The sequence below is a fragment of the Theropithecus gelada genome, chromosome 9 (genome assembly GCF_003255815.1).
Source record: "Theropithecus gelada isolate Dixy chromosome 9, Tgel_1.0, whole genome shotgun sequence".
Taxonomy (NCBI): domain Eukaryota; kingdom Metazoa; phylum Chordata; class Mammalia; order Primates; family Cercopithecidae; genus Theropithecus; species Theropithecus gelada.
This window is the reverse complement of record NC_037677.1, coordinates 26,481,985-26,494,380: the sequence shown is the minus strand read 5'-3', so window position 1 is coordinate 26,494,380 and position 12,396 is coordinate 26,481,985. Positions and strand designations below refer to the sequence as shown.

Here is a 12,396-nt window from a genome sequence, read left to right as displayed (position 1 = left end):
ATACAACATGATATTTTAAAATCAGGTCCAGGCTGGCTGCTGTGGCTCATGCCAGCACTTTGGGAGGCTAAGGAGGGCAGACTGCTTGAGCTTAGGAATTTGAGACCAGCCTGGGCAACGTGGTGAAGCCCCGTCTCTACAAAAATACAAAAAAAAAAAAAAAAAAAAAAAATTAGCTGGGCATGGTGGAACACACCTGTGGCTCCACCTAGTCAGGAGGCTGAAGTGAGAGGATCCCTTGAGCTCAGGGATCAGAGGCTGCAGTGAACTGTGACCGTAATACTGCACTCCAGCCTGGGTGACAGAGGGGGGGCTGGAAGTGGCAGATTCTTCTTCTAAATCTCTGATGAGGATAAGCCCATGACTCTCCAGTTTCACCAGTCCTAACTGTTTATGTGACTGACTAAAAAAGATCCAGCCCATTCAGAATCTAAGTGAAAGAGGAAGATTTTTTCTTCAGTGTCCCTTCAAATTCCAAATGTCTCTAATTTTAGCTAACAACCCTGCTGCCTAGAATGGAAACCCACATCACAACAAATTAGCTAAGTGGTTCCTACACAGTCTTTATTTATAGGTTCAGCAATTCTATTTCTGAGTAATAAGTTGGTTGTTATGCATAAAACAGAATTTGGGGAAGATAATTATGTTTTTAAAAATAAATTAGATACAAAATTAACATCCTAATTTATTTTGGAAAACAGACCTATGGATATGTATTAATAAAATGCAATGACTCTTCTCACTGAATCCTAGAATTATCCATCCTACAAATGTTTATTAATAAATCAGTCAATGAAGATAGCATTAGGTGTGCTAAACTTTCACTGTGGCATATTTCTCAGTGCTAAATAAGAATATTGCTTTCTTTTGTTCCTCTTCAAAGAACACAGAACTTTGATGTGCCCCATGGCTCATAAACTTCTCTAACTACACTCACTTCCTGGCTGATCTCACCAAGGCTCTCAGCTTAAGACACCATCTTTGTGCTAATTATTTCCAAACTGATATAGCCGAGCTGAACCTCTCTTCTTAACTTCAGACTCATCTAATCAACTACCTACTTAACAGCCTAAACTGATGTCTAATAGTCACTGCTGACATATCATGACCAGAAGTAAGCTTATGATATTCCCTTCAGACCTGTTCATCTCATTATCTTCCCTTTTCCGGTTACTGGCAATTCCATTCTACCTGTTCATCAAGGTTTCTCTGGACCTCCAACTACTGCTACCCCAAAGTCATCTTCCACAAGGAATATTATAATAGTCTCCTGTTTCCTTGTTTCTGCCCTCGTCCTCACTATAGTCCATTATCAAAACAGCAGTCAGAGTAATCCCATTGAAGGATAAATCAAATCATGTCACTCCTCTTTCCCAATCCCCTCATGGCTTCCCATCTCAAAGTAAAAGCTGGAGTCCTTATGGTAGTCTAAAGTCCCTCACCACAGGCACTGAACCCCTTCCCTCTGACTTCACCTCCACTATTCTCCCTCTCTGCTCCAGCCACACTGGCCTCCTTGCTGCTCCTAGGACATCCAGGCACCGTCTTTCTACCCAGTGTTCTCTCTGCCTGGAACACTTGGTACCCTGATAGATTCTTAGGGCTCCCCCCTCAAGCCTGCAAGTCTTCACCTCAATGTCATTTTCTCAGTGAAGCCTTCCCTGATCACCATTTCTAAAATCTGCAATCCAGGCCGGGCATGGTGGCTCATGCCTGTAATCCCAGCACTTTGGGAGGTCGAGGCTGGAGGACTGCTTGAGCCCAGGAGTTTGAGACTACCCTGGGCAACACAGCAAGACCCTGTATTAAAAAAAATTAGTCAGGCATGCTGGGGTGTGCCTGTCGTCTCAGCTACTCAGGAGGCTGAGGTGGAGGGATCGCTAGACTCCAGGAGTTCAAGGCTGCACTGAGCCATAATCATTCCACTACTCTCCAGCCTGGATGACAAAGTGAGACCCTGGCTCTAAAAAAAAAAAAAAAAATTAAATCACAACTCCCTCCCCACTTGCCACACACACACACTCACTCACTCACTTTCCTCTTCTCCCTCCCTGTGTTAGGTTTCTTCCTTATCACTAACCACTATCTAACTTATTATATAGTTTACTTGTTTATCTAGTTTATCATCAGTTCCTGACTAAGATGCAAACTCCACAGAGGCTGGGCTTTTGTCTGCTTTGTAGACCACATTCAGCACCTGAGCCTCTCTCATTCACACCCAGGCACTGGCTCAGTTGCCCTAGTACTTTGGGTGAAGAGGAATGAATATGGGCATCAGTGGTTATTTTCTTCAGTCAATGAGCACCCTGGCACCATTGGTCTGCCCTTGAGCCCAGCAGGTGCATTTTTTGTGGGGAGCTACCCAACCATGGAATGCCAAGGAGTCCAGGGCAGGACACCATTCCTATCAGCAAACACTAGAACAGGGTAGACGCCGTGTGCCTCTGGTGTTTACCACATGCTGCCTCTAATAAATGCTATTCACAACCATCACTAGACCAGGTCCCATACACCCTGACCCATTTTAACAAACGTACCCATTGAATACAGTGAAGCTAGGGAAGCCGAGCCCAGCAGCACTGCCTCACTGGGTCAGTCCCACTGCTGGGCTAGGACAACTGTGGTCCTTTCTTCTTACCCTGGAGCTGCTTCTGTGTGAGGGGCTTGCCCCTAAGCCAGCCCACCTGGCACCATGAGATTCCTGCCTAATACAATGGTAAGTTCTCCCATAGCAGCTAAGCTAGTTCTGGCTACCTATTGATTTGAAAAGGTTTTTAGAAAGAAATTTGCATTTTCCCAGAAACATCAACTCTACATCCAAATAAACAACAAAGCTAGAACACAGGGGGCAAAGGATTATGAAAGGGAGGGGTTATAAACAAGGATCGAGGAATAGCAAATAATGATATCGGCAAACACTTCTATGATTCTGCTATGGTCTGAATGTTTGTGTCTCCTGACAATTCATGCTGAAATCCTAAGCCCCAAGATGACCATATTAGCAGGTGTGGACTTTGGAGGTGACTAGGTCATGAAAGTGGAGCCCTATAAATGGGATTAGTGTCCTTCTAAAGGCAAAGTGGGAGCGGGTGTGGGAGATGTGGGGGAAAACTCCCTTGCCCCTTGCCCCTTGCCCCTTGCACCATGTGAAGACACAGCCAGGAGGTACTGTCTGTGCAGAAGTGACCCTCATCAGACCCGGAATCTGCCAGTGGGCTTCCCAGCCTCCAGAATTGGGAGAAACAAATTCCTGTTGCTTATAAGCTACCCAGCCTATCCTGTTTTGTTACAGCAGCTCGAGGGACTAAGACGGGTACTGTGTCCTAGATTAGCTCATTAAATATTCACTATGATCTATGAAGCAGGCACTACTCTTCATCGTTCATGAACGATTATTTCCCGCTGAGAAAACTGAAGCACAGAGAAATCAGTCGCCTAACTCACGGCCCCTGTGAGAGGGTCGCCAAGATTCTGGAACTCGGGCAGTCTGGCTCCAGAGTCCGTGCTCTTAGTGTCCAGCTATACACTTGAAGAAGTGAAAACTGCAGCTCTTTTCAGACAGTGATCTCCTCGAAAAACAAACAAAAAACTGAAGCCCAGCGGCTGGAGCAAAGGCCCTGGAAAGGCGTTGAGCGAGGACCGGGGTGCGAGGGCTCCGGGGCGGGCTGCCGGGGACAGCCTCTATCGCGGGTCACCTGGGGTTGAACTGGAATTGTTCAATAGAGGCCTCCAGGCCCTCCAGGATCTTCCGGCATTCCTCTGTCTCAGGCGTGTCGCCCCAGTTCGCCATCGCAGCCCGGGACGTGCGCCTCCAGCTGAGCCGCTTGCTGGGCTGAGTCGGAGTCAGGAACTCAGCGTCCGTTGCTATGGCGACTCCCAGGGAACCGGCGAAGCGCCGGAATCCGTGGGCGGGGGCCGAGGAGGGCCGCGGGTGGAGGGGGGAGGGGGGAGCGGGGTGGGGAGGAGAAGGGAGGAAAGAGGGAGGGGAAGGAGGAAGGAAATAGGGAGGAGGGGGATAGGGAGAAGGTTGGGAAGAGGATAGGGTGGGGTTGGGGGGGGGAGAGGGAGGGGGACGGGAACGGGCGAGGGAAAGGAAGGAGAGAAGGTGTGGAGGGAAGGAAGAGGGGGAAGAAGTGGGAGGAAGGGGGAAGAGATGGGAAGGAGGATGGGGAGGGAGCACGCGCAGGAGGAGGGGATTGGGGAGTGGAGACGGGTAGGAGAAGGCTGGGCGGGCTCCCGAGCAACCCCGCTGCGCTTCCACTGTCCCGCCTGCCTCAAGGCTTCCCCACAAGGCAGCCACAGCCTGGCGGCCGCTGCGATACCCCAAAAGAAAGCTGCACCCCTGTAAATAAACCTTCAGCCTCCTGCCACGCCCCCGGACCCTGCTCGCTTCCTCCTCTACCCAGGCGCGGAGCTTGGCCTACCTCGTCGACCCGCGCATTTGCAGGGGCTTGGATTCCCGAGCTTCTCGCTTCCTACGCGCGCGCCAGAGCCACAGCTCGGTGGCCTTGGCTTTCATGGTCTCCTAGCGTGTGCCAAAGGTCCCCCTCAGGGAGGAGGAAAAACAGTGAACCCATGTAATAACTATGCTCATGATATAATGAGCCCTGCGATCCCGGACCAAGGCCATCATAAGAGGAGAGCAGGCTGCCTAATAAACTGCCTCCACCTACCACAAACGTAGACTTTCCTGGACAAAATATTTCCTTGCAGAGATTAAACAGATTTCTATTTAATAAGGTCAGGTGAGAACATAAGGCGTTAAGTCTTGAACTATACCATCTAGTGTGGAATTCAATTTTACCAAATTTCTACAATAATAAGAGTTTATAGTGAAACTGTTGTCATTCTTAGTTTTAAGTTATGTATAACTCATTGTCAACTAATAGGAGACACCTATTCTAATATCAGTATGTCATTGCCATTGTTTTTCTGTAAACATTGTCTAATTTTCTTTTTAAAATGTCATTGTCTGGTTTAGAACTGTCTATACTACATCTGCATTTCAATATATTATCTACAGAAAAATAATTTTTTTCTTCTCTCTCTTCCTCTTCTTCTTCCTATTTTGGAGCCGGAGTCTCGCTCTGTCGCCCAGGCTGGAGTACAGTGGCGCGATCTCGGCTAACTGCAACCTCTGCCTCCCCGGTTCAAGCAATTCTCCTGCTTCAGCCTCCCGAGTAGCTGGGACTATAGGCACACAGCACCAAGCCCGGCTAATTTTTTTTATTTTTAGTAGAGACGGGGTTTCACCGTGTTGCCCAGGCTGGTCTAACTCCTGAGCTCAGGCAGTCTGCCTCCCTCGGCCTCCCAAAGTGCTAGGTAACAGGCGTGAGCCACCGTTCCCGGCTTCTCTGTCTTGTAACAATAAGTGAAAAAGAACTTAGTTGAATTTAGAAGCTCAAAATAGGAAAACAAAAGCACTGTAGCAAAGACAAAGATTAAAAGCCCCAAATGCCAATAAAATATCATAGCCAATGCCAAAATCATCTTCTGTGAAGGCTTATTTTTTGGGAGGGAGGTGAAGAGAGAAGAGAAAAAGAGTTACTTTTACTCTGTGGAGGTTTTTAATTTCAAACTCTAACTTAAGACTTTATTTGGGGATTTTTTTATTATATAATCAAAAGGTATTTTAAAAGAAAGAAATTTATATATCTACAATAATTTTTCTTTTTCCTAAGTGATATTTTACCACAATGCATATACATGTTTTAAAATACATATTAAAATTTTAAGTTAAAATTTAAAAACCCATCTCTTTAGAGCTGGGCCAAGACAGTGTAAAGAATGTGACAAGCCGTTGGCTATTTTGCTAGTGCAATTATAAATGAATAGTTTGAAACTGAGGAGAGAGATCGCACAGAAGATTTCATGAGTCATTGGTCAGCTCTGTACAGCGTTTGTTGACTGATACAGCCTGCATAGTTACACCATCCCACAAAAACATGCATTGAACAAAACATCTTTGTTTGAAACCTTGCTATAGCATATCAAGGAGTTTCAGATTTCAGTGTGTAAGAGACCAAGCTATGATGATGATTGTTTTTGAAACCATTAACTACATAATACTTCTCTTCTTGTCAGTTACCTGTATTTTATCTCACAGGTGTTCCGGCTTATAAAATTGTTTATTTCAGATCACATTCTCACCTATAGTAACTGGCGCTGGCGTGGTCAAAACATTTGTCATGTTAAACCCAGGCCTCTTGTAGCACATGCTAAATTCATTGATGGCTTTAGTGGAAAGCTCATGAACTCTGCAGTAAACGTTGAATATATATAGGCTTTGAAACTTAATTTAGAATTTTGGGCAAGTAAGTCAACATTTCAGAGCCTCTGTTTTCTCACAAGTAAAAACTGGATAATGAATGTTTCTCAAAGAAGAGTTGGAGTAATCTATAAAGCAGAAAAACAAACAGCACATGCATGAGGCAACAGCAAGAGAAATACCAACTAGGCTTTTGAAGGACTCTATTCATTCTTCCTAAACTACTACTAGGGAAAACACTGTTTAAAGATTTCAGTGTTTTGGCTGGGTTCAGTGGCTCACGCCTGTAGTCCCAACACTTTGGGAGGCTGAGACATGCAGATCACTTGAGGTCAGGAGTTTAAGACCAGCCTGGCTAACGTGGTGAAACCCTGTCTCTACTAAAAAAAACAAAAATTACCTGCGCATGGTAATGCACGCCTGTAATCCCAGCTACTTGGGAGGCTGAGGCATGAGAATCACCTGATCCCAGGAGGCAGAGGTTGCAGTGAGCTGGGATTGCACCACTGCACTCCAGCCTGGGCGGCAGAGTGAGACTCTGTCTCAAAAAAAAAAAAAAGAATTCAGTGTTTAAACAATTGAACATTTCGTAAGCTAAAATTGTTTTTACTTTTCAGTTAATAGGACTTCAGGTATAATTTTAAAATTTAAAGTGCTTTTCTGACATATCACATGTATAAATAGAATATATATTTATATAAAAATATCGCCTACCAGTTATTAAAAGTGATAACATCTCAGATTAAGTAGCATGAGGATTTGATTAAGAGTCAAGTGCTGACTCTAAACATAGTAATTTATATATTCCAGTTGGATAGTATCAGTTCTATGGTCTAATAAGAGCCAAGAGGTTTCAGTTTAGGTTTGTAATTTAAATTCTTTCTAGAGAGTCATCACATGTGAAGTGCTTATTTTTCTTTTATCATCAGCTATAATATGTGATTATGTGGTGGTGGATCTGTTATGTAAACTTGTTTTATGTCATGCTTCATCCATAACCAAAGTTCTTAAATAAAGTCTTGGGAAGGACATAGTAAGGCTCTTAGCCAGGACAATATTATGCTACTCAATCCTTTATGGAAAAAATCCTGAGACTAGATCATTTTAATGTCTTAAATTTTGCTGCTGTGAGACAGCATATCCACTCTGTGAAAGTCCATCAATAAGCGTTTGTCACCTGACTAAAGCTGAAAACCAAGATGACAAGCCCATTAAGGGGTTTGGGGCAGGCGCAACTGTGGATGTGGAATTTGGATCCTTGCTGCCAATGTCCTCGAGCACTGGAGTAAAAGATTTCCTCTATTTGGTTCTAAGTTTAGATCATCACTGTTTAAAAGAGAGTAGGCCTGCGTGTGGCTCACGCCTATAATCCCAGCACTTTAGAAGGCTGAGGTGGGCGGAGCCCAGAAGCTAGAGGGCAGCTTGGGCAACAGTGAGACTCTCTCTCTATAAAAAATTAAAAAGAGAGAAAGAAATAGTGGTGAACATGAAGAAAATGACAGGGGTAGGTTGGGCCTGTAATGCCAGCACTTTGGAAGGCTGAGGTGAGAGGACTGCTTGAGCTCAGGGGTTCAAGACTAACCTGGGCAACGTAGGGAGACCCCATCTCTGCCAAAAAAAAAAATTTTTTTTTTTTTTTTTTTTTTTTTTTTTTTTTTTAGTTAGCCAAGAACCTAGTGTCCTAGCTACCCAAGAGGGTACAGCAGGGGGATCACTTGAACTTGGGAAGTCAAGGATAGAGTGAGCTATGTTTGTGCCACCATATTCTAGCCTGGATGACAGAGTGAGAGCCCATCTCGAATAAATAAATAAATACATACATACATACATAAACAAACGTTAGGGCTTAGCTGTCTGCAGAAGTGAGCCCACCTGAGACAGAATTTGTAAACTTACTGCTAAGGGAAGTTTGGGTGATCTCCAGTCTGTTCAAATGACCAGAGTGGATCCTAGTGCCCAGAACAAACCTAGGAAAACTGTAACCCACATATTGGAATGTAGGGTGAGGCGGTTCAGGACAAGTTGAAGTCTGGAGAGTAATACAAGGGCAGTCATCATGTTTCATGCCGTCTAAGATTGCATCCTTTAGGATGCGTCTTTATTTTCTGTGCCACATAGAAAAAAATGCTGCCAACTATGATTATACCTTGACACATCATGGACTGTATGATACACTACCATTTCAAGGATATACCAAAATGATACACCAAAATTTCATGTTAGAAATGTGAAAAACTGTCCGGATGCAGTGGCTCACACCTGTAATCCCAGCACTTTGGGAGGCCCAGGTGGGCAGATCACCTGAGGCCAGGAGTTTGAGACCGGCCTGGCCAACATAGCAAAACCCCATCTCCACTAAAAATACAAAAATTATCCAGGTGTGGTGGCATGCATCTGTTGTCCCAGCTACTTGGGATGCTGAAGCAGGAGAATCACTTGAACCTGGGAGGCACAGGTTGCCGTGAGCTGAGATTGCACCACTGCACTCCAGCCTGGGCGACAGATACTTTGTAGCACCCTACTCCCCCCCCCCAAAAAAAAAAAAAAAAAGTGAAAAACTGTATATCTTAGAATCAGTGAAATAAGGTAGTTAATAAGAATTTATCAGGCAGAGATCCTTTCTGGGGCCTCATTTAATCAGACCCTAGAGGGATCTACTCTCTTGAGAAGCAGGACATTCATGAGGCTTTCCCACAATAACTTGGATAAAGTGCCCCATAGGACCATCTGGTTCTCTCTGTTCTTTTTCTAGTGTCACAGGGCAACGTGCAAATAACTAATTCATATTCTTGGGTACACAGATGCCAAGAAGTCTTAATCTAGATAGCAAGTGTGATTTTGGCTAGTGTGAATATTCTCCTGTAGTCTCACCTAAATAAACTGATAAAATACAGTGTTCAGAGCTGTCTACATGAGGACTAGACTCAGAGTCAAGGCATGCCCACAAGGTACCACCAAGTCACACTTTACCAGGCAGTCAGCATGGCTCTCTCATTAATACTTCTGCATCTGCGAAATTAAGTACCCTTTATCATCCTGCAGCTTCAAACTCTGTCTCAGAAATGTAGTACCAAAAATTCAAATGTAGCAATTTTGAGAACTAGAGAGGAATGTTAGACATAGAATAGGGTAGTGTGGAACCCAAGTTTGTTATTGTTACGATGTCTGTTAACTTACCTGGGCCTTCTTCAGTCTACACTAAGAGGTATTACGTGTCCGTTACATAGATTATGCTATCACCAAGGTGCCAATCAGGAATGTATGGTTCAGAGATGGCCCATTCACTGTGAATCAGGAAGCCTGCATCATAAAAAGGACTACGCCAAGCTCTGCTGTGAATTGAATACTGATGAACAAGCTGCCCTGTGCTAATTAATTTACTGAATGTCAGAAGTGGGTTTTTATTGGTGAATGTAGTGGCCTATTGACTGGTACAATAAATGTTAGAATTGGGCTGGCATTCGTGAATTTAAAGATGTTCAAGAGGCTGCGTGTGGTGGCTCATGCCTGTAATTTTAGCACCTTGGGAAGCCAAGACAGGCAGATGGCTTGAGCTCAGGAGTTCGAGACCAGCCTGGGAAACACAGCAAAACCCTTCCAGCCTCCACAAAAAACAAAAACTACCGGTGTGATGGTGTGCGCCTGTAGTCCTAGGTACTGAGGAGGCTAAGGTGGGAGGTCACTTTGAGCCCAGGAGGTTGAGGCTGCAGTGAGCTGTGATCAATCCACTGAACTTCAACCTGGGTGACAGAGCAAAACCCTATTTTGAAAACAAATAAGTAAATTTTTTTTTAAAAAGTTGTTTAACAAATGCGGATGAGCTAAAATAGTTCAGAGAGCAGCTCACCCTTACAAGAACAGGATTCCCCGCAATTTAAAAATGAGAAAGTGGAGACACAGGAGGTTGATTTACTTGCCCAAGTTCATACAGTTTGCAAGGGGTAAAAGCAGGCTTCAAGCACAGACATTTCTGCTCCAGAGCCTCCATACTTAATTATTTTGCCATCTTTTTCTCACCAAACTGTCATGCGGGGCAAATTACTTCAGTTCTTCTGATAATGTTAGTTTTGTTGATGGCTGAAGAAGTATCTCTAAAGCTGTCAAACACACATTAGCAATTTAATTATGAATGTGTGCTGCTGGGTAGCGGTAGAAAATCAAATACATTACCACACTGTCTAGCCGGAGTGTAGTTATCCTAGAAATTCATCTTCGTGCAATATTTGTGAGAGTAAAAAATTAGGCAAAAAGATGGGCACCTATAGAGGCTACAGAGTTCATGCCTAACACTTATTTGCTTTACTTCTAGGAAGTCTTCTTAACCTCTTATTCAGGCCCTATGTATCTTTTTCATTATGCTCAATTCCCACAGAATGTGAGGTCTACTTTCCTTTTTTTCTCTTTTCTTCTCCTTCTCTTTCTCCTCCTCCTTCTCCTCCTCCTCCTCCTCCTCCTCCTCCTTCTCCTTTTTTAACTTTCTACATTTAAAGTGGGGAGTTGGGTTATTGTAGACAATCAGTACACTGATAGCAATGAAAAGTAATGGACTCGTCACAATGGTTCACATCTGTAATTTCAACACTTTGGGAGGCCAAGGTGGGAGGATTACTTGCAGCCAGGAGTTCATGATTAGCCTGGGCAACATAGCAACATCCTGTCACTTAAAAAAATGTAATGTACAAAGGCATTGAAGGACTATAGAAATCCAAAACTGAAATTTCAATAACACGAGAAGTCTAGGCCATTGCAAGAAGCAAATAAATCTTTATTTGTCACTGGCCCTGAGGACATCACTGTCTTTTACAGTGTTATTTAGTTTTTTTAACTAAGGTTCATAATAATGACCATGACTCATTGACTACTTTTAATGTAACTAGGTTTAATATACTCTCTTAAAAAGGCAGGTGTGTGCATGAAACAATTTTAAAATGTTATTTCAATTCTGAACTTTTAGTTATTTCTAGCTTGAATTATTCTCTGGGGGGTGGTTTGATATAGCTGAAGTTATTTTCCATTGAACAGAAGTTCACATTTCTTTGTCACTGACGTAGGACTGCTTTGGATTGTTGCAATGCCAGAGTTTTTGGAGCTGAAGGAATCTTGAAGATAGTATACTTGGCTGCGTGTGGTGGCTCATGCCTGTAATTCCAGCACTTGGGGAGGCTGAGGCAGGTGGATCACTTGAACCCAGGAGTTCAGACCAGCCAGGGCAACATAGTAAGACCTCATCTCTATTTTTTTTAAAGGGCTAGGCATGGGGAAACTATGCCAGTCCCAACACTTTGGGATAACAGGATAATAGGATAACATGACTGTTATCCTAACACTTTGGGAGGCCAAGGCAGGCAGATGGCTTGAGGTCAGAAATTCAAGACCAGCCTGGGCAACATAGACTGTCTCTACACGTATTTTTTTAAGTAAAAGAAGAAAAAAAATATATAGCATACTTTGTTCCTCTTGCTCAAGGATATATAGGTGGTTAGGCCATACCTAGATATAGAATTTCTTTACCCTGAGGCCCATGATAGTGTATTAGTCATGATAGGCTATGTTATGCTGCAATAATAAACAATCTCAAATTGCAGTGACTCAATATGACAAAAATTAGTTTCTCATTCACACTACAAGTCCCATAGAGTTGACAGGGAGTTCTACTCCACGCAACTACTCAGGGAACCAGATGATAGAAGCCTCAATCTCTTGTAGCAGCACCATCCAAAACACAAAACACAGACTTCTTGGGCCACTTTACCAAGGGAAGAAAAAAGAGTCAGGTACCGGCAATTAAATGCCTTACCCCTTCCATTCTTCACTGATCAGAGTCCCATGGTTCCACCAAACAGCAAAGGGAGCTGGAAAGTTTATTCTTCCAAGTGCTCAGGAAGGAGAAGGAAACTGACATAGCTGACCACTAGTAGTAACATCTACCAGTGTCCTATCAGGCCGTACTTCTTTTTTTTTTTTTTTTTAATTTATTTATTATTATTATACTTTAAGTTGTAGGGTACATGTGCATAACGTGCAGGTTTGTTACATATGTATACTTGTGCCATGTTGCTGTGCTGCACCCATCAACTCGTCATTTACATCAGGTATAACTCCCAATGCAATCCCTCCCCACTCCCCCC

General features: G+C 43.7%; 1 protein-coding gene across 1 annotated transcript in view; it reads right to left on the bottom strand.

Moving 5' to 3' along the window:
- Positions 1–4,633, bottom strand: part of C9H10orf67 (chromosome 9 C10orf67 homolog) — a 50,449-nt gene extending 45,816 nt beyond the window's left edge. The window contains 1 exon segment of the mRNA XM_025395514.1: positions 4,425–4,633. Coding sequence (XP_025251299.1) covers positions 4,425–4,633 — 209 coding nt within the window.
- Between the last annotated feature and the right edge of the window lie 7,763 nt (positions 4,634–12,396).